This window comes from Hydractinia symbiolongicarpus, chromosome 9 (genome assembly GCF_029227915.1).
Source record: "Hydractinia symbiolongicarpus strain clone_291-10 chromosome 9, HSymV2.1, whole genome shotgun sequence".
NCBI lineage: Eukaryota > Metazoa > Cnidaria > Hydrozoa > Anthoathecata > Hydractiniidae > Hydractinia > Hydractinia symbiolongicarpus.
Genome location: NC_079883.1, coordinates 27,084,264 through 27,108,699, shown reverse-complemented (window position 1 = coordinate 27,108,699; position 24,436 = coordinate 27,084,264). Strand labels below are relative to the sequence as shown.

Here is a 24,436-nt window from a genome sequence, read left to right as displayed (position 1 = left end):
CTGAGGCTACATAAATACATTTTTCTGTTCAATTTTTGCCAACATGATTGGCAAAAATTATGATTTTTATGCAGTTTGAAAAGCCTGTAAAGAGATGAATAAGCCTTTGAAGCCGTAACAGTGTGAATGTGAGAAAAAAAACAGAATGACAATTTGAGGTATATTCTAAGTAACTCGTTTACATCATGTAAAAATTGTATTAAGAAAGCAAACGCATAAATGACGACGTTTTAAAGTTCAGTTTTTCTTTCGATTTTCACTAACTCCACTTCAAATATCAATGTTGCACCACCTGAAAGCAAAAGAGAGATACATGATTTTTTTATAAGCAATTTAGGATTTTGCTTATTGTTTAATCAATATCTAGCTACATTTAACAAAAATCTCTAATCTTGTCAAAGTGCGCGCGCGTTAACAAAAACTCCCATGGGCTTTTTGCGCTAAAGAGAAATGGGACTTAATACGGTATATAATGACTCCTTGTGTTTAAAGTTGCAAATAAATAAATATATTAAACTTTGTATTAAATTTTGTAAACTGAAAACAAATACTAAGAAAAACAATCAGTTTTACTACTTGAACTGGAGAAATTTTCGTGAATTTCGCCGTTTTGGATATTTTCGCGAAACTTGACTCACATAACTGTAAAGTTGTCCAATATTGTGGACAGGGTGTTATCAACAAAATTGAATCCCTGTGGAACTTACTACAAGTAGAGCCAATAAAAGTTGAAGATCTTATGTATAAAACATACCTGGAATTTTTGGTGGAGAGCCAGTGTCACCATATCCTAGATCTGATGGAATCGAAAGTTTGCGCTTTTCCCCTTCGCACATGCTAAAGTAAAATATGTCACCCCTTTTATAATATGCCAAAATTAAATCAAAATTAACAGAAGACCAGAGAACACATGAAAAGCAATGGTTTCTGCGCAATTTTTAGACTTACTTTAGTAACCCTTGATCCCAGCCTAAAATAAAAAAAATCGGCTTGAGAATATCAGTTTTCTTTTATAACTTACTTTTTCAGCTAATTCTAGAAACACATAGGCAATAGCGTTTTGTCATAACTCACATTTTTTGTTCCAACCAAAGAAAAATATTGAGAATTATTATCCAAGTACAATCACCTCTGAATGGAGGAGTTTGTAACAGGAAAAATTTACTTTACCCTTAATGACTTGACCAGCTCCTAAAGTAAATGATAACGGTTCCCCTCTTGGGATACTGCTGTCAAATTCTGTCCCATCCTCAAGCTTTCCCTAAAATGTTTAATTTTCCTTTTATATATATTGCATTGCATCAACACAACACAACAGTCAATTTTGCGTAAAAGTTTGACTTTACAAGTTTGTTTGTACAACATTTGTGGAGAAAATTTTTCACAATGAGAAAATTTTAAAAATGCACAAGGCAGATAATTCTTCCTGACAGTAATTTTTCATACATATCAATTATAGTGAAGTAAAATTTTAGCAAATATTATCTATTAGCATACAAAAATAGAGGTCTTTGTAAAACTGACGATTTTGTATTTAACAAGTTTGGCTTTATATTATGCTTTAACATAATGTCCTCCACCTTCTTCCCCAGGTAAAGCTTTTGCCGCCAAGTGTAATATATATTTTTCCTTTTAAAATGTTAGTACATAAATAAAAAACGAGTTTACATATTATTGCTGCAAAGTCTGTAAGTCTATTCTTTAGTTAAACATGGTAAAAAGTCAATATTCTGCAGCTGGCACACTCCAATGTCACTATTGTCATTTTATATAACTCTCCCCCCACAACAGGATAACCTCAGTCAGCTCCAATAAAGATGCTGAAATTTAGGTTCGCCTGTCTTTTTTATACTGCATCACATGCGTCTCGCCAATTGCGACAGTCAGACATATACAGGTATTATAATATAGATACTATTTGCTTAATTCAAGATATTCTGATTTAATCAAAGGCTTACCGTGTAATGCATTTTTAAAACATCTCCTTTTTTTGATCTTCTTGTACAATTTTCAATCTTTTTCTTCACACCAATTTGTAATTTTTTCTTATCAGCTATTGACGCATCAATAAATATGATAACCAAAATTGCAAATGCAACTATGGAAGCTTTCATATTGTACCTATATTCTAAAAACAGAGATATTAGGACTATAAAACAGGCTGTTGATTTTTGTATTTAGTGACTTCCAAAAAATCAAGCTTTATTTTGGATAACATTTTGGACACTCTAATATAACTAAACACAATAGAAAAAAGCTTAAAATATTTAATACTCATATATAATTTGTTCTATATATATAGCCACTTCCTTGCTTTTAAATACAGTTTGTTGTTGAAGAAACCTACCAGATTACCAAAACATACCAAATTATGGTTTATAAAGCCAGTTGAGGCAACATCAATGACTCTTTAGAGGTATTATTTACCTTCTTAAGGCTACTCAGTATATATATCATTTTTAACAGAGCTGCAAGGGTGTCCACTCACTCAAAACGCTGTATCTATGAGAGCAGTTGGGCAATTTTTATATAAAATTGGATTTTAGTCAGATAACTCTTAATTTTCCTAAACTTACCTAAATTATTCCAAAAATAGGACTTTATTGAGTATATATTTATCAGGCAAATTGTATCTAATACTACAGTTTAAAGGGTTCTGCAAAAACAAACTTTAAGTTTGATAATGGAACTATTCTGTTTTTCTGCCATAATGATTTTTGTAAGTTAGCAATACTGATGATACAAAGTTTGATGTTCTGTTGTTAATAAACTAGGAAAGGCATGTCTTGCCACGAGGGTGCCGATAAGCCGCATACACCGTAAAAAGTGCGGGCGTTTTCGGGCGAGTTCGGCGTTTTGAAAAAAATCAAGTATTTGCCTGAAAACCCCCGATAGACCCGAACAATGCCCGAAAAAGAAAAGAAAAACAGACACTAATGATTTAAAAAACTATAAAAATTAAAATAAACTTACTATGTGGTAGCGAAGTTCTTAAAAGAACTGTTTTTGATAGTTTATAATAAGATTTACTTGATAAATCACTTATATATAAACTTTATAACTCCTTTATCTTCAAGCGCCTTCTTCCAACTATCGTCCCCGCATGGTATGTTACAAGGAATTGCATTTCGGGAATGTTCCGGGCGAGTTCGGGCGGTTTGGGCGAGAACTGCCAATTTAATTCGAAAAGTCGCCCAAACTCTCCCTTATATATGTGGGCGTTTGCTGCTTATCGGCACCCTCTTGTCTTGCCCACATAGTTTTAGTTGATAGAAAGAGAAAGTGCAGATACACCAATAATTTCATGGTTTAAAAATTGATGCAGGCTTTTTTACTGATGGTTTTTGTGCCAGTGTAGACAGTTTTTTATAAAAGTTGTAGATAAAAATTCCTGCCAAAATCGGAGAGTTGACGCTTTGTGGCGCCGTAGATTAGTGGTTATAGCTCTCGTACTCTGTGCGGGAGACCGGGGTTCGATTCCTCTTGACGGCGATTCAACATGGGCGAGTGAATGTTACCATAGCCCCGGGTTAACCCAAGCCATGTAAGGGAAATTGGGAAGATGGCACACTGTGTGGGCCGTTGGATGTTGCCGGGAGTTGTCTAGTAGAGCGCGGGCTCTAATTGGGTCTGCGTAGCTCAAAATGAGCATTAAATACTCTAGGACTCTCCATCTACGCCATGGCCCCTCCTGGAAATAATAGACAGGGTATATCCCTCGATATTTGTGAGGCTAGCCATGTAAAATATGCACATCTATCTATCTATCTATCTGACATATCTAAAACCTTGAGCTGGAGCAAGCAGACAAGCACTAGGCAAGTGACGCAATTTTTATAATTTATAATTAAGACAATAAATAGTTGTAAATAAAAGCCTAGTAAACAATTCTATAAAAAACAGGACATTAGCAGCCAGTTCAGATAGACAAACAACACCAATCTCCGACCAACTTGACGCATCCTGACGCTTGCTTGCCACGCCATTTTACTTTCAATGGGAGGTTTGGTAATTACGGTTCAATTGAATAAAAATGCTTAAAGGACCTGTACCCCTTACCATGGAACTTTGAATCCAAAAAATGTTAATGGCCACTTCTTAAACGACGAAAGTTATTGCGCGGGATATTAAATGTCAATAACACAAAAATATAAATGAAAATATTCTTTTTTTGTTCATTATGTTTTTGTCTTAAGGATAATATTTCCAAAAAAGTCATGCATTGTCATTTCACGCTTGGTTGGTGCAGTTTTTATTGGTCTGGAATTGTTCCTGTAGTATGTTTTCACAATTTCTGTTAAGCCGCCATTTGTTGCAGGTTTTACATTCAACCATGTGTTTTAGCGTGATACCAAACCCATAAAAAACTGCAGAACACATGCAGTGTTCTTATCTTTACACAACATCCAGGCTATGTATCTTTTCTACCCAATTTTGGAACGCGCCCCGTCTTAAGAACGGCCAGGCCAATCTTCTGACAATGACAAATAGGTGGCCAATCTTAAGACTGGACCGTCCAATCTTTGGACGTACATGTCAAATCTTAAACAATTGTGTTAGGCAAAGAAAACAATAAAATTTTAGACTGTACATCTCAAAAGGAACTTTAAATTGAAGCTTTTCTTGGTAAACCAAAAGGCTAAAAATTTTACCATGTAAACTATTTAACCATATTAGCTGGCTATAGTTAGCTGGCTAATTTGCCAAGTTGCCAGCTAGCTAAAAAAAAGTGGTTGAATACGATTTATCTGATTCTTTATATATAAAACATTTTTTATAAATTTGGCTACTACAAACTAAATTATAAATACGAAATGTATAATACGTGCCAGCTATAGCTAACTAGCTAGCTAGCTACGATTTTTACCGTGTCCAAAAACTCCCCTGGTCAATTCAACAGTACCGGCGAATTCATTGTTTGTGTACATCCCAAAATATGATATTTTTTTAATGTGCCTAAGAATATTTGTTGGATCTTGCAAACAACAGAGCTTGTGTGGCACACCCCTCTTTAAAATCTAAAAGACCTCTGAAGATTGGCCTAACATGGCCTCCTGCCCAATCTTGTAAAGCCCTGCCCAGTCTTAAGACTGGCCAGCCAGTCTTAAGACTGGCCATTTTTGTGTCTAAAAATTGGGCAGTGTCCTAAGATTGGACAGAACAGAATTTTGAACATATCCATGTTCAAAATTTTTTGGAAAGGAAACATTCGTCCATTCCGAAGACATTGTCAAAATTGAGGTCAAAACTTACTTTCATCAGTAATTGACCAAAACCCCATGACCAGTAAAATAGTCCTTTGTACATGCTTTATACTTGAAAAGATTTTTTAAGTTTGTTTTGTTTAGATGTAGTAGGCCTCGTGGAGGTCTTCGTCACTATTCTAAGCTGATATCCTCTCTAACATGGAGAAAGATAACAAGATTTATGCTCTTGTTTCATGTGCTGGATACTGAAAACACCATGCATATTTTTTCGCGCAAAATTTTTTATTCATATATTTTCTGTAAAATTGAGAAAAATTTAAATTTGCGCACTTATAAACGATGCTTTTCATGCTGACAAAATAATAATGCAAGTTTTGAAGTTGTGATTTATTGAAAATATTATGTTCAAAGTGAAGTAGGTATTTTACTTCGTTGGAATGACAAAAAGCCAGTGATGAACATTAAAAACTGTTGCCGCAAGCCGATAAAACTTTACCAGCAAAAAATACACGTGCCCAGCGCACCGTGTGCAATGTGCGGTTATTTGAATGAACTGTATTTATATGTGCTTTGGTGCTAGACAGTCTGCGCGGGTGTATGATCCGCAAGTTATTTCAATCTAGCTTGGCTTCATTGATAGATTAAAAATTGTCCACGTGACTTATTCTATGGTCTTTTACACAGCTTTCAAAAACATTTTTTACAGGAAAAATACCCAGAGAAATGTTACAAGACGTGGGTTTTTTCTACACAGCAAGCAATTCACTGAAGTAACATTTCTAAATTGATTAATTTTGGCTTGCCAGTACAGTAGTTGTTTTTCCGTAAAAAAAACAGAGAACAAAAGTGGGTAGTTAGAAACACAATGTTAGAAGTACTTTGCGAAAGTAATTTTGGTGATGCCTCCTTGAATAAGCAACTACTTAACAAACGCCCAACCGGGCTCCAAGGATTGTTTCATTTTTATATATATAAGTTTTAACCTCAACACAGAAATCTAGGAAACCCTGAGACAAGGTTTGTAAACCTGTCCCGCCGTTCGTGATGAGAGAAAGTGATGACTGGATTTTGATTTGATTTGTTCAAGTTATCTAGCAAATGTATAAAACCAAGTATTCTTCTTATTTTCATTTGAACTCTCTCCACTGAACCATATTTTTTTTAAAAAACAACCTCTAAACGCCTAGGTACTAATAAGTAGAAAAACGATACATACATCCCCATATTGTAAAGCAATTCTTTTAAAAGATTTTAAAATATTTATTTCCAACCAATCGCAACAAACAGGCTTTTAATTAGATACTTTAAATCCAACAACCCCTACAAAAATATTGCATCTCTATTACATTTCTTTGCAATCGAACCATGATCGAAATGCTAGCATTTATGGACTGTATCAAGAGCAGCCCTTGATCGACGCATCCTCGTCCCCAGAGTCTGCTGCCTATTTCAAAGCCGCTAGCGCTTACTTGACCGCCTCGATGCCCGGAGACGAGGTTGTGATCGACGCATTATGGTTTAACTTTGTTAAGGATAGGTAAATTACAAGACATTGTTCTTTTTACGTAAGTAGTTTCTTTTTTTCTTTTTTTTAGTTTGACTAGAATTTTACAAATTAAGCATTAGTATTTCTGTTTATAAATATAACTTATGCACAAATATATACAAATAATTACTCTACAAATCTTTTCCTAAACGTTCAATCTCATCTACAACAAACTCCATATCTTTATACGTCACTGCCGGGTTTATGACCGTCATACGCCAAAAGTTGACGTGTTGTTTTAACGGCTGGTAACCAATCATCATGCTTCCATTCCTGGTCATTCTTTCTTTTATGATTGGAGGAATGTTATGTTGCAATGCATCTCTTTCAGGACCATGAGGCATTGCTCTAATACTTGGCGGCACATAGTTGAAGCAAACGTTGGTGCATTCAGGTTCTTGGATCAACTCAAACCCTTCTCTTTCTCGTATTTTTTTTGCTAAATATCGAGAATTGTCATAAGCACGATCGATTTGTTCTTCCATGCCTCGATTACCTTTCGCTTTCCACATCATCCATAATTTCAAAATGTCTACATTACGTCCGCATTGGATGGTTTTGTCTCCCTGATCCCATTCTCGAGAATTGTACAATCGCTTATCTTTTTGAAAGAGATATGATGCACCTTGTACACTTTCTCGATTGCATTTTGTAAGAATGTCTTTGTCGCGTGTGAAAAGCATTGAGCATTGGAACAAACATCCCATAAGTTTGTGTGGATTCCATGTCATTGAGTTTGCTCTACATAAGAAGAAGTAATTTTATAATCGGGGAAAATGTGAAAGGTTCCTGGATGATGACATGGTTGCATCTAGAAAGATGGGTCCTCCTATGTTGTGCACATAGAAAAAGGAATGCTTTTCTACATTCTAAATCTTTTTACAATTGCTTTATGTCAAAATATCTCTCCTTTTTTTTCTTTCGATTGATACACAATTCAAAATGTTTCTTACCTCTCAACACCCGCCAGCAGGTGTTTGTACGTTCGTGAAAGCAACGAAGCTCCACCCCATGCCCCATCTACATGTAGCCACATGTCATATTTTTCACAGACATCAGCTATGTCATTAATTGGATCAAAAACGCCTTTCACGGTTGTTCCAGCCGTAGCGCATACATAAAATGGTTTTTCGCCACGTGCAATGGCTGCTTCTATTTGGTCGATAAGGTCAGATACCATCATTTTACCACTAAATAAAAGAAATATAATATATAGTATATAATATATATATAATATATGGAACTAAAAGAGAAGGAAAATTTTAAGGAATCGTCCTTCTGTTTCCTTTGTAAGTTGAAAAAAGTTTATGTAAATCACAAATGGGTTCCACATATTCTTAAGTTAATAATACTCACTTCTTATCGGTGGTAATTTTTTTCAGATTTTTTGTCCCGATGCCTAAAGTAGCAGCTGCTTTGTTGGTGGAATAATGAGCTTCTTCCGAAACGAAAGCAACTAGTTTCGGACCTGCTTGTAACCCTTCTTCTTTTAAGTCTGGAAAGTACCTAAAAAAGACAATAACAATCATTTAATGTTTTTCAGAATAAGTTGCTTATGCTTCAAGTCGATACATTTTGTTTGTTTACAGAAAACCTGCCCTTTTAACCAACGACAAGACTTCGTAAGAGAAGTTTCTGTTTAACTTACTTAAAGCGAGCAATACTCATTGCTTGCATGTTAGAGATAGATCCTCCTGGAAAGATTTGTCCATCTCCATTATGAAAACCAATATATTCTCTCATTTTGTCGAGTACGTACTTCTCCATCATAATGTAAACCGGTCCAACTTCATAGGTAAACCTAAGAAAGAAGAGGTCAGAAAGGTTTTAACGTAAAAAACTTTAACAATTCCTGGGTATGCGGTTGAAAAATAACGAAAACATAAATGCATGCTTACATCAAGGTGTTGGTGGTTGTGCTAATCCATTGTCCCATCAAACATGTCATATCGAGTCCAGAGAAAAGTTGATTGTAAAATCGCGGATGACCTAGAACAGAAAATAGAAAAAGAAAAGTTAAAAAAGTATAGTTCAAACTAAAAAGTCAAACCTAAGTGAATGCTTTTAAGAGGTCTGCTTATTTAGCCCACTCGAGCAACGGTCCTTAAAACTCTTTTACGCCCTATGGTGATTTTTCTAAAAAAATAGGCAACCTCGCTCCCAAGGCATCTTGTCCTTTTGATTCGCTACGTAAGAACGGCTCAAGGGTCCAGAGACCCTGGGGACAACTAGGCAGATAACTAGACAGGTTGTGACTAAAAGAGCATTTACAGTGAGTATTTAAAAAATAGCGCTACTAAAGGTCGGCGTAAAGAAGGTTTGTTTACCTGTTTTAACAGAATGCTGGAGGATTTTATCAGCTACGTTGAGCATGTGCTGCAGACTGGTGCCGTTGTCATTCAGTGTAAAATCAATTTCTTTTTGAAGGTCGTCAGGTGATACGTAGTTAATGACAGGAGTTTTCCTGTCGTTTGAAGCTTTGATAAAATCGCAGAGCTTCGAAACAATTCGTGCAATAACTTCCTCGGTAACCTTCTCATCTTTAGCGTAGGGAAAAAGATCTGGAAACGAAATAATTTCATTATAATAAAGATGGATTATTTGTCGTAAGAAATTCATTTAAAACAACACCAAAGAAGGAGAGCTTAATATGCTGCTTTAAATAAATATTCATCACGCAATGATTATGTTGCTAGGTTATTTGAAGTTGCCATGGTAACTTATATACCATTGGTGGTTGGAATATACAATTTGTTTCTGTTAGAAAAAGTTACTAGTAATATGAATTATTTTCAATTATTTATTATTTTAATATATTTTCAAGAGTATTTGTTCCATTTTTTATTTTAACGCTTTTTAAATCACACCATCACAAAGGATAAAATCTTATATTTAATGATCTTAAAAATTTGCCTTGATTACCTTTGTATGTAAGATCTTTCAGCGATTTTTGATGATGGATTGTAGCTTGCTTTCTTATTTGTTTCGTCAACAAATCAGGAGCCGCAGATTTTTTAATGACAACATTTTCCTTTCCAGAATCTTTGATAATTCTTACTTTTCCATAGCCATTCCAGATTTCAGGATATTGCGTAATAATGTCGATCGCCTGTTGAGTTGTGTTCGTCTTGTCTTTAAATGAGTCCATTTTGACAAAATTTTCTTTCGCTAAAATTATTTGAATATGCAAGCTTGATAAATCTGTTTTTCATTCCACAATTACCTGTGTAAGCAAAAATATAAATGCAATGCAGAACTGGGTTGAAGTTTGTATTTATATATTTTTTTTCACAATAAAGTAATAATACTGGGAAACTTTCAACGCTGTATCCCTTAGGGATTGGTAAATAGTTGTGTCATAACATCCCAGTAAAACAATAATTAAGAAATCTGCATTCTAATTGGTTTATTTTTAAGTTGCGAAAAAAACATTCAAGAGTTTCACTAAATTTTTACTCGGGAACATTCTTGATTTCTTTGATAAAACCCTCCTTCACAGAGGTTAATTTTAACCTCAAATTCTGTTTTTTCCAAAAATATAACACAGTTTGGTTACATTTTTATTTTATTTTTATTTTTATATATCACTATCAGAGTTTAAAATTTTACTAAAATATATTCTATAATTTCCATTTTAAAAGATTTAAAAAAAGGAAAAAAATAAAAAGCTTAAGGAGGAGTGTATCGTGAGTTGACATATATTTATTTACGTCAATAGTAAACAATTATGATATAGTGACACCCTAGTTAAAATGATTGGGTGATTATATTTCATACTATATCTCTTGTGAAGTAAAAAGCTGTTGTTCATAAAATGTTCAAATGCTGTAGGGTATCCAGCTGAAGCTTGATCGTTTTTATGTGCCTTAACATCAATAACACAAAGTCGGATAAAATCAGACAGTTTGGACAAGAGATTGATGTTTTAATTTAAGTTTAATTCGAAGTCAAAACATAAAATTTTATTAGATTTGTTAAAAAGTGATGTTCTGGCAAATTTTCAACATTTTTTTTGCTTCTTAAATAATAAATAAATAACAGAAGGTTGAGTGGGGGACTGGTGATAGAAGGTAGCAGCTTCTAAAATCAGCTGCATGTGTTTTTTGAGATGTCTCGCAGTAAAGGCTGTTTTCGAAATTAATTCCATTTCTGTTGTTTGTTTTTTCTCAAATTTTAGTAAATATTGCTTCTTGTAGAGGTGGTTCTTTTGAGAAATACCTCTACAAGAAATTAAGAGAGAAAATGTGCGAAAAATGATGAACAAAATTTCTTCTAATAATTTTATTTCTTTAAAAAAAAATATGTAGTCGACCCCGGGTAATTAGAAACGCCTATGCCGTTTACCGACCTAATGTACCATGTAAGGTTCTGATGTGCAAATCGTTTTTCAAAGAAACTAAGGATTGACAGCTCCAACAACTATGACTACTACAGTTTATTTATATAAAAAAAAGATACTTTTGGGGTTCTTAAGTTTTCTTAAGCTTTTGGAGTTCTTAATACAAAAACCTAAGAAGCCCTGGGGACGAGGTTGACTGTGAATTGCAGTTTTCCGCCTTTTGCTTAGTTTAATTTTTTTCTTGTTTAAAATATATATCTATTTTATTAGGATAAATTAATAAAAAACATGTGAATAAATGAAAGGGATATACACTAAAAGTGCCTGGCAAAATCAGTGCTATAAAAAAAGTATTTTTCGTCCAAAATCGTACGTTTTACCTTCACTAAAAAATCATATTTCTTCAGTGAAAATTGAAATAATGGCTTGGAACTTGGTATGGTATGTTTTTAGACTTATTTGATGAAATTGCGCCAAAAATAAATTTCCACTATTATCATAATTCTTGAGTTCCTAATTTTAGCTTTTAGTGACTCCAAACGATTTTTGACAGTATATCAATTTTGGCAAAGATGCATGTGCAAAAAACATTAAGAGCAATCCTCGTCATTAAAATAACTTAGGTGGGGTCTAAATAGAATGTGTTGCACGTGCAGATGTAACACACTCTCCCATTTGCTAATATTTGGAACACGTGAAACTATAATTTTATGAAATATCGTTCGCTATCTCACAAGAAGCAATAAATAAAATTTACGCCATGAAAACCACCATAACATTCACCATTCACCAAATTTTTTTCAAACGGGTTATTTTCAAGATACAACGACGTTTTAAACAGCTGGCAGGTTAATTTTACCCTTGCAGCATAAATATCGGGCTATGAAATGTAACAACTCGGAAACACTCCAGTGTGTGACCTTAATAATAATGTAACCAGCCCATTTGGCGTTTTGTCTATAGCAACTAATCACTGTAATATATTATCTAGGTGGTGAACGTGCTAAAATTTGAAAAACAAACATTGCAATCCATCTGTTAGCTGATTTACAGAGATGTTAGTAATCATAATCCAGTATGCAAACTCTTGCTTACATCACTATTTCACCGTAAAATTGTATCTCTTGAAAATGTCCTTATGTCATCTTAAAAATTAGCACTATTTAGGTATAGCAGTTGTTTAAAATTTTCGTATAACAAACATGCTCAAAAAAATTTATTTTATCAAATTATTTTTTTAGCAAAGATAGCTGTGCAAACATAACTCGCCAGTTACGTTGTTAAACTGAAGGGTTGAAAGTATAAGCCAAATGGGATTTTTGTTTTTATTAAAATGTTTTACACAGCTTGTACTCTTACGACCATTTGCTTAGTTTCTTATAAAAGAAGCGTGTACTAAACATTGCATCAAATACACGATACATCCATGCTTTTAACACGTGATGCTATTGTGTGAGTTGTTGTTAAAGAATTATAATAACAACGGCAAATTACTTTGCAAAAATTACGAGTAATTTGCCGCGTCAAAGCAGGGTGTGAAGTATTATAAACAAAGATTTAGAAATAATACGTCACGCAACCCTATTTGATCTCTCTATATATGTGTTTTATGATTCACAGTATTTTTACTTAACATATTTATTTGATTAAATTGATTAGAGTTGTCAAATCGATCATTGATGACAAATTTCCGACATATAAGAAACCACAAGAAAAGAAATCAAACAAAACGTTAAGTGTATTAGTAGACTGGACGCCACAATGAATTTTGTATATTGTCGGTGGAAACACAACACGTAAACGTTATTTCACAACTGAAGTAAACATTTAGTTAACCGATAAAAATTTCCTTTAAAAAAAGAATTAATTATATAAAAAAAAAAATTAACAATATTTTGTGAATGAAACTTTTTTTTTGACATAACATACCACAAATTTTGAGTTTTAAACTGAAAACAAAAAGAAAACTCTGGGTTTTTTATAAGAATTATTTTATAAGAAACCTAGTCTTAAAAAGTCTGAATTTAAAAATATCTAAGAATCATAGTTTGGCTCGATTCATGCACAACTCTCACAAAGCTCAAAATCTCCACTTTATTAAAAATCTCGAAAAGAGGTTTTAAAGCCTGTGATCAGATCAGATTGTACAAAAAAGAAACGTTATTCCAAGAAGATGCTAGTGTAAGCCAAGCTCCTTGGTTCTCAAGGTACCTGTGAGAATAAAAAATTGAACGTTAATTTAAAAGTTTTTATTTAAAGTTGGATAACCTTATTCAGAAGCATGAATTTATTATGAAACTTGATTAGTGATTGTAAAAAAACTACTTTAGCACATTCCTCTGCACCGTCACTCCGATAAACGTCATCGACTTTTTTTTAATAAAAACTCTACAAGCAAGAAATCTATTCCTTGCTGCGAACTAGAAGGATAGCTGAGAGATTATCAAAAATTACCCCACCAACTTAAACATCGAATTCGAACTGATTTTGAACTGATTTTTATTATTTTAAGGAGCAAAAAGATTGCAATCCTGGCCGTGGTAGGTCAATTTTGTATTTTTTCGTCCAAGAAACACGTCCTGATATAAGGTTGCGTACCGTAGCAACTGGGGTGCAAGAACGGGGATTAGCCCCCCTTCCCAATAATTTTCCAAAAATATGTTTTTTTTAAAAAGGAATACAAAAAAGAATATTGTTTCCTTTTCTCCCTTAAAGCTGTCCGTTGCACCGATCTTGCTGTTTTTTACTACATAACAACAATATAGAGAGTGTTTTAACGACAAATTATTTCGATATGATTTCCATTGGCGACATTTGTAGGAAATAGTAACGAAAGAAAAGAGAAATTTGCGATGTCTAGAAAAATATTATTCTCCCAGATTCGAATGCTTAAACGATTTTTTAACCGTATGTTACTTGTTATGCTGTAATAAATTTAAAAACAATTTTGTGAATTTGAATTGCGTTTGCCGACATTCTAGAGGTGATGATAATTTTTAAAACATTAAAAAGACACTAAACTTAAGCAACGTCCACCGCCCCCCCCCCACCCCCAACCTCTTCCCTTTCCCCTCAAAAATTGCTTTCTGCGGAACTGGGTTGAATTCGTAGTTAAATGAGATAACAAATAAAAAAGTCAAGATTTTTCTATGCCCATCTTGTCGTCGCCATATAAAAAAGAGACAACAGACGCTGGAAAACTTGATTCACAAACTTGTATTTTTATTTTTGTTTAAAGTGAAAACAACGTTGTCCCTAGAGCTCTTCTGCGCCTAAATAGTTTATTTCGAGTATACAATACGTAATTCTATGACTCACCTTAAATTGGTTAGTTTGGACATAGGTGATATTGGAATCTTTACATCTAGCGCGAGATGGTAATACGCGTCCTGTTGTAAAGGTGGGAAGGGTTTCTTATTTCGATGTAAATCTGATGTCATCCACTGACGTTTTTTTATTAATGACGTCATATATTTAGCCATCATTTACATCCTCTTCCCCAGGGTTTGTTGCCTATGTCAAAGCCGCTAGGGCTTTCGCCGTACAGGCTTCAATGTCAAAAAGGAAATGGCCCTTGGGGACGAGGTTGCATCATTTAGCTATACTTCTTGACAACAATCAGGTCAGCTTTAAAAATTGTACCAGCTTCCCTATACTGAAAGCTTAACCTTCAATGTAGGGAATAGTCTTTTAATGTAAGTTAGGCATGATAATACATTTACTTTTCGAGCAAGTATATGCTTTATTATAAGCTACGGTTTGCTCGAATTCTGGAAAAGTTTTAAACTTGAATAGAGAAAAAGGAAACAGGCGAGGAAGGAGGAACAATATAATGAACAGCAAGCTAAGAATTTAAGGAAAAACTTTTTCTGTAAAATGTATATAGTCAAAGCTAATAGGTTCTACTTTAGCATAAATTTGACTCGTTTTTCGTTTTTTTTTATATCCGAGACGACGCTAAGCACAGTTCAATGTCATAAAGCGAATAAAAAATGGTCCTAGGTTGCGAAAACTCGCTTATCTTAAGATTTCGTTCATTTAAAGTGTTTTAAGTTAATAGGAATCTGCTATATTTGTTATTGCAGTACAAAATTAAAAAAAAAATCTCTCTCACTTTTACTGGGTTTTTGTGATTGCTCTTGAATTAACTTTATAGAAAAACAGTTTGAAGCTGGTGGGACTTGTGGTACTGTGAGCCAGATATTTTGTTGAAAAAAGCCCCAAAGAAAACGTACCTTTACTTTGTTAATTTAATTAGTTCAGAGAAAAAGATATATACTGTAAAAACAATAGAATGTCGTTGTTACTGGTTGTTTTGATTAATAAATCTCAGTAGAATTTAACGCACTTAGGGTAGTTTGACGTTGTTGGCGTTATCAAATTATCAAATGAAAGCATCAAAAAGAAATCAAACTTAAAACGATGTTTCTCTGACGTTTAAAACATTGTTTGATTCATCAAATTCAAACACGTTACATTTCGGATTGTGTAATGTGCCATGTTTTTTTATTGTTGTTAATATGATAGAAATGTTTATCTCAAATAGCTTTGCTATTATGCTTATTCAAGGTTTTAATAAGCACCCAGTGACCAAATAATAGATAGATAGATGTGCATATTTCACATGGCTAGCCTCACAAATATCGAGGGATATACCCTGTCTATTATTTCCAGTAGGGGCCATAAGCGCCCAGAGAGAGTAATAGCTCAAAATTGAATAAGCGCGCAGTCAGGGCAAACCACAATCTTTAACTCTCAAATTCGAAACCAAAAACACAGAAAACAAAAGAAATTTTTCCTTTTTTATGAAAAATCAGGTACTTAGGGTTTTCTTTGTATTTTCCAATATGTTGTATGCCATCTTACCTTGCTAAAAAACATATATGTTTATAATAAATTTATGATTTTCAATTGCACGAAGTAAAAGGGCTCTGCACCCTCTACCCCTATTCTAAAAAAACTTTTTTTTCTTGATTACACTGTCTTGTCTAGTATAATTTTTCGCTTGCGAACATATAAAAGAAGGTGGCCTGTTCCCACTCCGCATGAGCACACGCGGCGTTTCTTTTGTCGTAATCGTTCGGCAAAATATTAACATACGTGGCTGATATGATGCGACTGTCCGCTAAACAGGGCGGATAGAGCTGCGTAGTAAAAAATTAAATCCATTTTATTGTAAAACACCAGACGAAAATGTCGACCTACCAAGAATTTATTCATCAAAATGAAGATAGGGATGGTATACGATTTAGTTGGAATGTTTGGCCATCAAGTCGTCTTGAAGCTACTCGAATGGTATATACCTAGTATACTTATTTTTGCTTTGATTAGCTAGCTTTTTAACACAGTCAAAACACGTCCCATCAACTGCCCGGTGCACCAAAAATAGGGTCGATCAGCGAGTAAGCGCTGCTAATTCTTAATCTCACTAATTCTCAGATAAAAGCTGCCAGCCATGCCAACGAGAGAGTGCCAACAGACCAGCTTAATTTTTTATGTGTCAAACTGTTACAAAAGCATTCATGCTTTTTAAAGGACGTATTCTCGCACACGCGTTGTCACGTTAGTGTTCCGTGTGCTTTGTATGGGGTACAGACTAGTTCGTATATAAATATTAGACCATCAGAAAATTTTTATGAAGAATAGTTATAAACCATCAGTCTTAAGTTCCTAAATTTGAAATCCCAATATTATCATAACAGTAAATATTTAATATATAGCTAGCGTATCCTGTCCTAATTACGTGATTATCTAAACAAACTGGCAACTCCGCTCGCTACATAACTTATAAGCCATCCCTAAAAATAACTTTGCAAAAATGCCGGGGAAAAAGGCAGGCGTTTCCGAAAGTCTGAGCAAAAAAGAAACTGTCAGAAACGCTCCTTTTCCATGATTTGCGTTTTAATTCCGCGATGTGTTTTTTCCAATGTGAGATCCACTGGAATTATTTCTAAAGTCTATTATATGATTAAAGTGGTTGCAATACTTGGCGACTTGTCTTAGATTTAGCTAGTACTGTAGCTGCTTAAAACATCAGCATGTTCTTTTTTCTGATGCTCAAAAAACAGACGTGAGGTTAGGAAAACTTGGTGCTGGGAATTACCAAAATGGATCTGTGGAAGAGAGCACACAGTAATAAAATTTTAATAAAAAATTATCCAGACTGTCTAGTTTTATAATAAAATAGGATTGTTTATTATTCAATATAATTACAAAGATGATTAAAATGTCATACCCCCACCACACAAAAATTTCTCATGTGTGATCTACCCCAGCGTTGTTTGGGCTGTTCAGTAAAGTGCATAAGTTTTGGTGCCGGTGAAAATGGTAATATGGTACATCATGGATATAAGTCCCAAGATATCATGCCATAGCCAATCATTGTTGTCAGTGAAAGGAGAAAGTTACCGAGAAGAGTGAAATCACGGATGTCACAGAATTTGGTTGGTATACACTATATAGCTAAGTTGTTTCAGAAACAATTAATTGATAAGTCACCTTTATCATCCCCTTAAATATTCTCAATTTATTTTGAAAAATATGAGGATCTACTCAAATCTCCTCTTTTTTGTTATAAAAATACTGTCATTTTCTTGAAAAAGATCACCTCAAATTTCACTCTATAAAGGAAATGGTAACCATGTTAACTTCAGTTAATTGGAACAAGTTAATATCCATCACCAAAATATGATATTTTGTTAAGAAATCTGAACTGGGACATTCTTCTTTGTAAATACTTTTTAGTGTTATTACATCCAAAAACTTGCATTCTACACTCAATACTTAATATGACTCTAACAATGTCTGAAAAAAAAATCCAAAAAATAAGAAGGATAACAAATGAAAAAAATGGTTTATCACAACAAGTTTTCTTTTGGTATTTTGACCAACTCAGCTTTTAAAGTGCAAGCAAAGATTTGCAACCTAGAACAATGTAAAATTAATAATGACAAAATTTTGCAGTGACTTATATTTATAAACTTTTTTGTAAAACATGCATTTTTATTGCCAAAACTTTGCAGTATAAATCTAAATAATAATAAAAAAAATGATGAGCAAATACACTTAAATTTGCCAGTATTAATTAGTATCTAAAACATATTGCAGATTTAGACATAGAAAAACTTTTTTCCTTGAAATATTGACGAGTGCTGCATAGTAAAAAATTCAAACAACATTGCGTCCATTGTGTGCTGTGTAAAGTTGAAAATATGTTTTTATATCTAGTCGAATAATATGGCATAGCCTGACTGTAAACTACAGGAGAAATAATTTCTAAATAACTAAATATATACCAAAATTTGCATTTATGGTTTGTTTAAAAGTCAACATGTTTTTATTTTTTATACTAAGCTTATTGTACATTGTCATTTAGGTTGTGCCCGTGAGCTGTTTGTACACACCATTGAAAGAGAGGCCAGACTTACCTCCAATCATGTATGATCCTGTCGTCTGTTCAAGAGGAAATTGCCGTGCTGTACTCAATCCATTATGGTAAAAAAATTGAAAAGAATGTTGTTAAATTTTGTTCATAAAATTTATAAAAAAGTACAGGGCATGTAATTTTTTAACTGATTATATCATATTTCTTAGCCAAGTAGACTTCAATGGTAAAGCCTGGATTTGCAACTTTTGTTTCCAACGAAATGCTGTAGGTGTTTTCACATTTATATATACAATACATATAATAAGTTCAATACCTTAAATTTTACATAATATTTTTATTTGCTTACACTTCAGTTCCCTCCGCATTATGCTGGTATCACTGAACAGCATCAACCAGCTGAAATTATTCCACAGTTTTCAACGATAGAGTATACTTTACAAGTGAGTGATGTTTTTGTAGCTTTTAAAGAGTCTTGCACACTAGATTTTTCACGATCAATATAATTCATACTATTAACAATTTTAGATTGAATATTTCTGTACCTTTTTTACTTCCAATTGTATATATGTTCAGCTATGTGGAACTTTTTCAGAAAATTGAGATTTTGTTTTACACGCAAGGTTCCTGTTTGTATAAAATGATGTCTATTTTAAGATGCCATGAATTTTACAAGCATTATTATCTTTCACTCTTTTCTTAGCACAATCTGTGATCTTTGTATTTATTCTGAATATCATACAAATAATAATTTTTGTATGTTGTCTTTCTGCATATGTTATATCTATTGCATGCAGAACTGAAATAAAGTTTGCTTTTACATAACATGTCTAAAAACATCAAAAGCAAAATTTGATTTTTGCCTTGTAGACGAGAGTTAAATAAAGCCTGCCTAAAATTTTACGTCAAGTGTTATGTGTAAACGGATATTTTTAAGAGACCGTTTACACTTGCAGGAATTTCACATTGTCATAAAAAAATGTGTGTGAGCACCCTCTTAGGAAATCAATTTAATGATAACTTGTTGTACTCTTTGTAATAAAGTTTGGAAGCTTGTAAGCTGATTGTGCACAGGTTATTTTTAAAAAGTTCCTATATAATTTTTTTTGCAGAAGCAAACAACTGGTCCATTGATCTACTTATTGGTTATTGACACGTGTCTTGATGATGAAGATTTAAATGCTTTAAAAGAATCACTACAGATGTCACTCAGCTTGCTCCCACCCAATGCTTTAATTGGGCTGATAACTTTTGGACGTATGGTGAATGTTCACGAGCTGGGCTGTGAGGGAATCTCTAAAAGTTATGTATTCAGAGGAAACAAAGAGATTTCTGCAAAGCAACTTCAGGTTTGCTTACAACTACTTATTTTTGATAGTTTAATTTACTGTTTTAGCAATGGTACAAGTTTTAAATGTTTTCAATTTTTAAAAACCATTGCTATGTTTCGGAATTATTTCTGATATGTTTAGTTTGTTTTCATTAAAATTTTATGCTGCAGTAAAGTATTGAAAGCTTGTAGGTGTTTATGTTGACTTTATACTGGTATAAAAAAAATCAGTAAAACAGAATTCTGATTACTTATGGAACCAATGTGTTATTATCATCGTTATTGTATAATTATAACAGACGTTGTTTACCTATAGGCTGAAACTGAATCATGCAATACCCTTTTTAAGCTACAAATAACAAATTTGATATAGTTATATTTTTACTGTGACAAGCAAATTGATCATCGATCTTCCACAAGATAACAACCATTTTTTTTCTTTAATTTCTTAGGAAATGCTTGGATTAGGAGGTCAACGAAGACAGCAGCCACAACAACAAAGAGGACCAGTGAGCCCTAACCAACCAGCTGAAATTCAAAACAGGTCAGTAACGGAGCCATTGAACAATAATGCATAGAATGTATAATTTACTCTACCAAGATTGTCAAATGAAGTGTTTTTATTTTAAATGTATTTTCGTTCTGTTTACCAGATTTTTGCAACCTGTGCACAAATGTGATATGGATTTAACAGATTTACTTGGTGAGTTGCAAGCTGATCCATGGCCTGTTGCTGCAGATAAAAGACCACTTCGTTCGTCTGGCACTGCTCTAAATATCGCTGTCAGTTTACTTGAGGTGTGTAGTGTATATTCCGTAACTCTGGTAGTTATATATATTTTTATCTTTAAATACTGTATATTTATATCTTTTTTTATTTTAGTGTTGTTATCCAAACACTGGTGCAAGAATTATGGCTTTCCTTGGTGGACCATGCACCCAAGTATGTCAATGATACTGTTGCATCTTTGCAAGACTGTTTTGTAAGCAAGAATTTTACCTTAGTAATAAGCTGGCTTTTCTTTAGGGACCTGGTATGGTTATTGACTACGAGTTGAAGAATGTCATTCGTTCACATCACGACATTGAAACTGATAACACCCCATACATGAAGAAAGCAACTCGAGTAAGTAACATCTAGAACGATTTCCTATCTGTGTTACAGTATCGTTTTTTTTTGTTTCTGTGACAAAGATGTCACAGAACGAGCTTTGAATGATATCTTTCCTCTTTACAGTATTATGAAACATTGGCCCAACGTGCTGCAAACAATGGACATACTATTGATATGTTTGTCTGCAATCTCGATCAAATTGGTCTCCAAGAAATGAGATCGTGCGTTAACAATACTGGGTACGTATGTAAAACAAACCAACATGTGTCTTTAAAAATAAAATAAAAAATACACATAAATATAAGGGATTATTTCTTATTTCATCTAATGTTTATTAATAAGACTAACCCATTTATTTTAATGAGCTGTAACGTTACCACTTTTTTGCAGAGGTTACATGTTCATGGGAGACGCTTTTGATACTGCCCTGTTCAAGCAGTCGTTTCAACGTGTTTTTTCTAAAGACAGTAAAGATGAATTCAAGGCTGCTTATGGTGCAAGTATTGAAGTAAAGACTTCAAAAGAATTAAAAGTGTCTGGTTGTATTGGAAATTGTACATCGTTGGAAAAAAAAGGAGCAAACATCTCAGAAACGGTACGCATTCTCTTGTCTAGTATGTCATGTAAGTTATTACAGTCCTGCAGTACACATCCTCTGAATGTTTTTTTTTATTATAGGAAATTGGAATTGGGAATACAACGGCTTGGAAAGTTAGTGGTCTCGACCTAAACACAACAAATGCGTTTTTCTTTGAGGTTGCAAACTCAGTAAGTTTTTCTGAATAAATAAATTCTAGTACTGTCGCTTTTTTCTTTCGTGTGATTCTTACCTAATCCGTTTTTACCTTTTCAGCACACTGCACCTATACCACAAGGTGGGCGAGGTTGTATCCAGTTCATCACTCAGTACCAACATTCAAGTGGACAACGCCGCGTGCGTGTGACCACGTGCGCTCGCAACTGGGTCGATTCTGCTAATTTACATTTTATACCGGCAAGTTTTGATCAGGAAGCATCCGCTGTATTGATGGCACGAGTTGCTGTGCACCGTTGCGACACTGACGATAACGCGCAAGATGTTTTGCGATGGTTAGATAGAATGTTGATTCGTTTGGTGCAAAAATTTGGCGAGTATAATAAAGACGATCCGAATTCGTTTCGATTAGCGGAAAACCTCTCTCTCTACCCACAAGTAGGTGTACTAATATTTTTTTTAGATTGTAATACAACTCTTATTTTCATTTTCTGTCTAATTCCTCATTCTACTCCTACCTTTAATTATTTAACTTTTGGTTCCTGTCTAATTATTCCATTTTTTTTAGTTCATGTTTCATCTCCGTCGCTCACAATTTTTACAATATTTCAACAACAGTCCCGACGAGACCGCATTTTATAGACACACCCTAAATAAAGAAGATGTTACTAATTCATTAATCATGATCCAACCAATCCTATATTCGTATTCTTTCCATGGTCCACCAGAACCTGTTCTACTCGATTCAAGCAGTATAACACCAGACACGATTCTTTTGCTGGATACCTACTTTTTAGTTCTTATTTATGACGGCGAGGTAAGTGAGACCACGGATGGACATGAATTAGCGTTGGTGTGAAAGAATGAAAGAAACTAAAATAAGAGAAATCGCATTATTTATATCGCGCAAATTTGAAAAAAACGGAATTCGCAAACATTTTTCGCAAAATCTTTATTTTTAAACCATTCGCAAACATGAAGCATTTTGTTACAGCGTTAATTTAAATCCTTAAGGTACCGCTATGCCTTGCAGTTTTTTTTCCCTTTTTTGCTATTCTGAGTACTCTGCTTAATAGTATTTTGTAGTTTCTGTTTATAACATAGACGATAAATGCTTGGAAGAAACAAGGTTACCAGGATGACCCGGCGCATGAGAACTTTAGGCAATTGATTCAAGCACCTTTAGATGATGCCCAAGAAATATTACAAAGTAGATTTCCCGTTCCACGATATGTTGAAACTGCTTATGATGGTAGTCAAGTAAGGAAATATATAGTCTCAAATAAATAACCCCTCAAAATAATACATCAGAAAATAAAAACGTCCCCCTAAAATAAACAAAAATTTGTTTTTTAAAAGACAGCAACATTTGGCAAAAGTATCTCAGAATTATCAAGGTTCCCAAAATGTACTGTGAAAATCTTTTCTTTTTTTTGCAACAAAATGGCCAAATGAACAAATGTCCATCTGAAAGAAACGCTCTCGTTAATGCTGCATTTTTAAATATACAAGTAGACAAAATATTGCGAAAGAAAACTACCTTTAGTAGCTCTCTCCTTTTCTACATTCACTCCTCCGTTTAAGTACTTCCAGTAAACACTGCTAAACTGATTCGTTATCTATCAAGTATTTAGACTGTCAAACATTTTTTCTTTTGTGCATTGTTAACGTATTGTTTTTAGGCTCGTTTCCTGTTGTCACGTGTTAATCCAAGTCAGACACATAATAATATGTATATGATGGGCGGTGGTGGCGACGCTGGTTCCGCTATTTTAACCGATGATGTTAGTTTGCAAGTCTTCATGGACCATTTGAAGAAACTGGCTGTTTCATCTGCGTCGTAATTTTTTATGGAGATACACGCTTTTTTATATAAGCAACATCTTTAGCAACATTAGGCGCAAATCCTTCAAAAAAAGAAGCAACAGCCAGAATGGCAGGGGTTACTGAGACAAACGACAGGGTTTGTTTTTTTCCAAGTAGAGAGTAAACAAGCAACAAGTGAGCCTGTTTGGTACAGAAAGTTTACTCATATTTAGCCGCAGACAAAATTTTGTGTTGCTTATAAAAAAAGGCGTGCGTGGCAGATGTATGTAAAAAAGAATGGTGTAAGGTGATCTAAATCTAAAATATTTGTTATTCTATATCCAAAATATATGTTTTTAGTTTTTAGGTATTTTGTTGTCGTTACAAATAATCCCTTATACATAAAAATCTCAGTACGATTTCTAAGAATTTGAATTATTTTTAAAAGCTTTTCAGGTTAGTGTACTGTCGTAGCCAGACATTTTGTGAACAAAATAGTTTTGCGTTTTGAACCTTTATATGCTGCACAAATTATTTGTGACCTCAAATATTCCAGGCGGTCCTTATTAGGGGAATTTTGAGAAGGTGACGACAACTAAGGCCGAGAACACACTTATTACTTTTAATGCGATAGACCAACGCCTCTTTGAATAGCGAGGAAAATTGATTTAGATGCGTCAGTTTTTGAGTGTCAAAGTATTTGGTCTTAGCGTTTTAAATGGTCACTTTTATTTCTCTACAGAAATAAAAAAAATAATATTAAAAGGCAGTTGCATTATTTTTACTACAGGTGTGCGCTATTTGGAAAACAATGATACCACTTCTCGTATAAATATGTATCCGTTAATTCCTTGTCCGATTTTTAGGGTGTTTTCTAAGAGACTGACTAGAATTCGGTCGGTGTAATCGTGTGATGAAATCTATGTTGTGAATCAGAGGTGTTAGCCTTTAGAAGA

General features: G+C 33.8%; 3 protein-coding genes across 3 annotated transcripts; 1 reads left to right on the top strand and 2 right to left on the bottom strand.

Annotated features, from left to right (window-relative positions):
• Nucleotides 1-146: 146 nt before the first annotated feature.
• LOC130657623 (peptidyl-prolyl cis-trans isomerase FKBP2-like) lies at nt 147-2,161 on the bottom strand. The gene is made up of 5 exons (XM_057460614.1): nt 1,959-2,161; nt 1,171-1,261; nt 949-970; nt 755-837; nt 147-292 (listed from the first exon to the last, which is right to left on the bottom strand). Exons 1-5 carry the CDS (start codon nt 2,112-2,114, stop codon nt 231-233), a joined length of 414 nt encoding a protein of 137 aa, XP_057316597.1. The 5' UTR covers nt 2,115-2,161; the 3' UTR covers nt 147-230.
• A 4,598-nt stretch (nt 2,162-6,759) lies between these two features.
• On the bottom strand, nt 6,760-10,072 carry LOC130656218 (cysteine sulfinic acid decarboxylase-like). Its single transcript, XM_057459047.1, has 7 exons — nt 9,676-10,072; nt 9,081-9,314; nt 8,652-8,742; nt 8,402-8,554; nt 8,110-8,259; nt 7,707-7,943; nt 6,760-7,494 (listed from the first exon to the last, which is right to left on the bottom strand). The coding sequence occupies exons 1-7, from the start codon at nt 9,899-9,901 to the stop codon at nt 6,885-6,887; spliced, it is 1,701 nt and encodes a 566-aa protein (XP_057315030.1). The 5' UTR covers nt 9,902-10,072; the 3' UTR covers nt 6,760-6,884.
• Nucleotides 10,073-16,196: 6,124 nt separating this feature from the next.
• On the top strand, nt 16,197-23,846 carry LOC130656217 (protein transport protein Sec23A-like). The gene is made up of 16 exons (XM_057459046.1): nt 16,197-16,387; nt 18,468-18,586; nt 18,686-18,743; nt 18,833-18,919; nt 19,589-19,825; nt 20,259-20,350; nt 20,460-20,604; nt 20,690-20,749; nt 20,834-20,932; nt 21,044-21,159; nt 21,311-21,515; nt 21,599-21,688; nt 21,774-22,112; nt 22,243-22,491; nt 22,779-22,934; nt 23,357-23,846. The coding sequence occupies exons 1-16, from the start codon at nt 16,286-16,288 to the stop codon at nt 23,516-23,518; spliced, it is 2,316 nt and encodes a 771-aa protein (XP_057315029.1). The 5' UTR covers nt 16,197-16,285; the 3' UTR covers nt 23,519-23,846.
• Nucleotides 23,847-24,436: the final 590 nt, after the last annotated feature.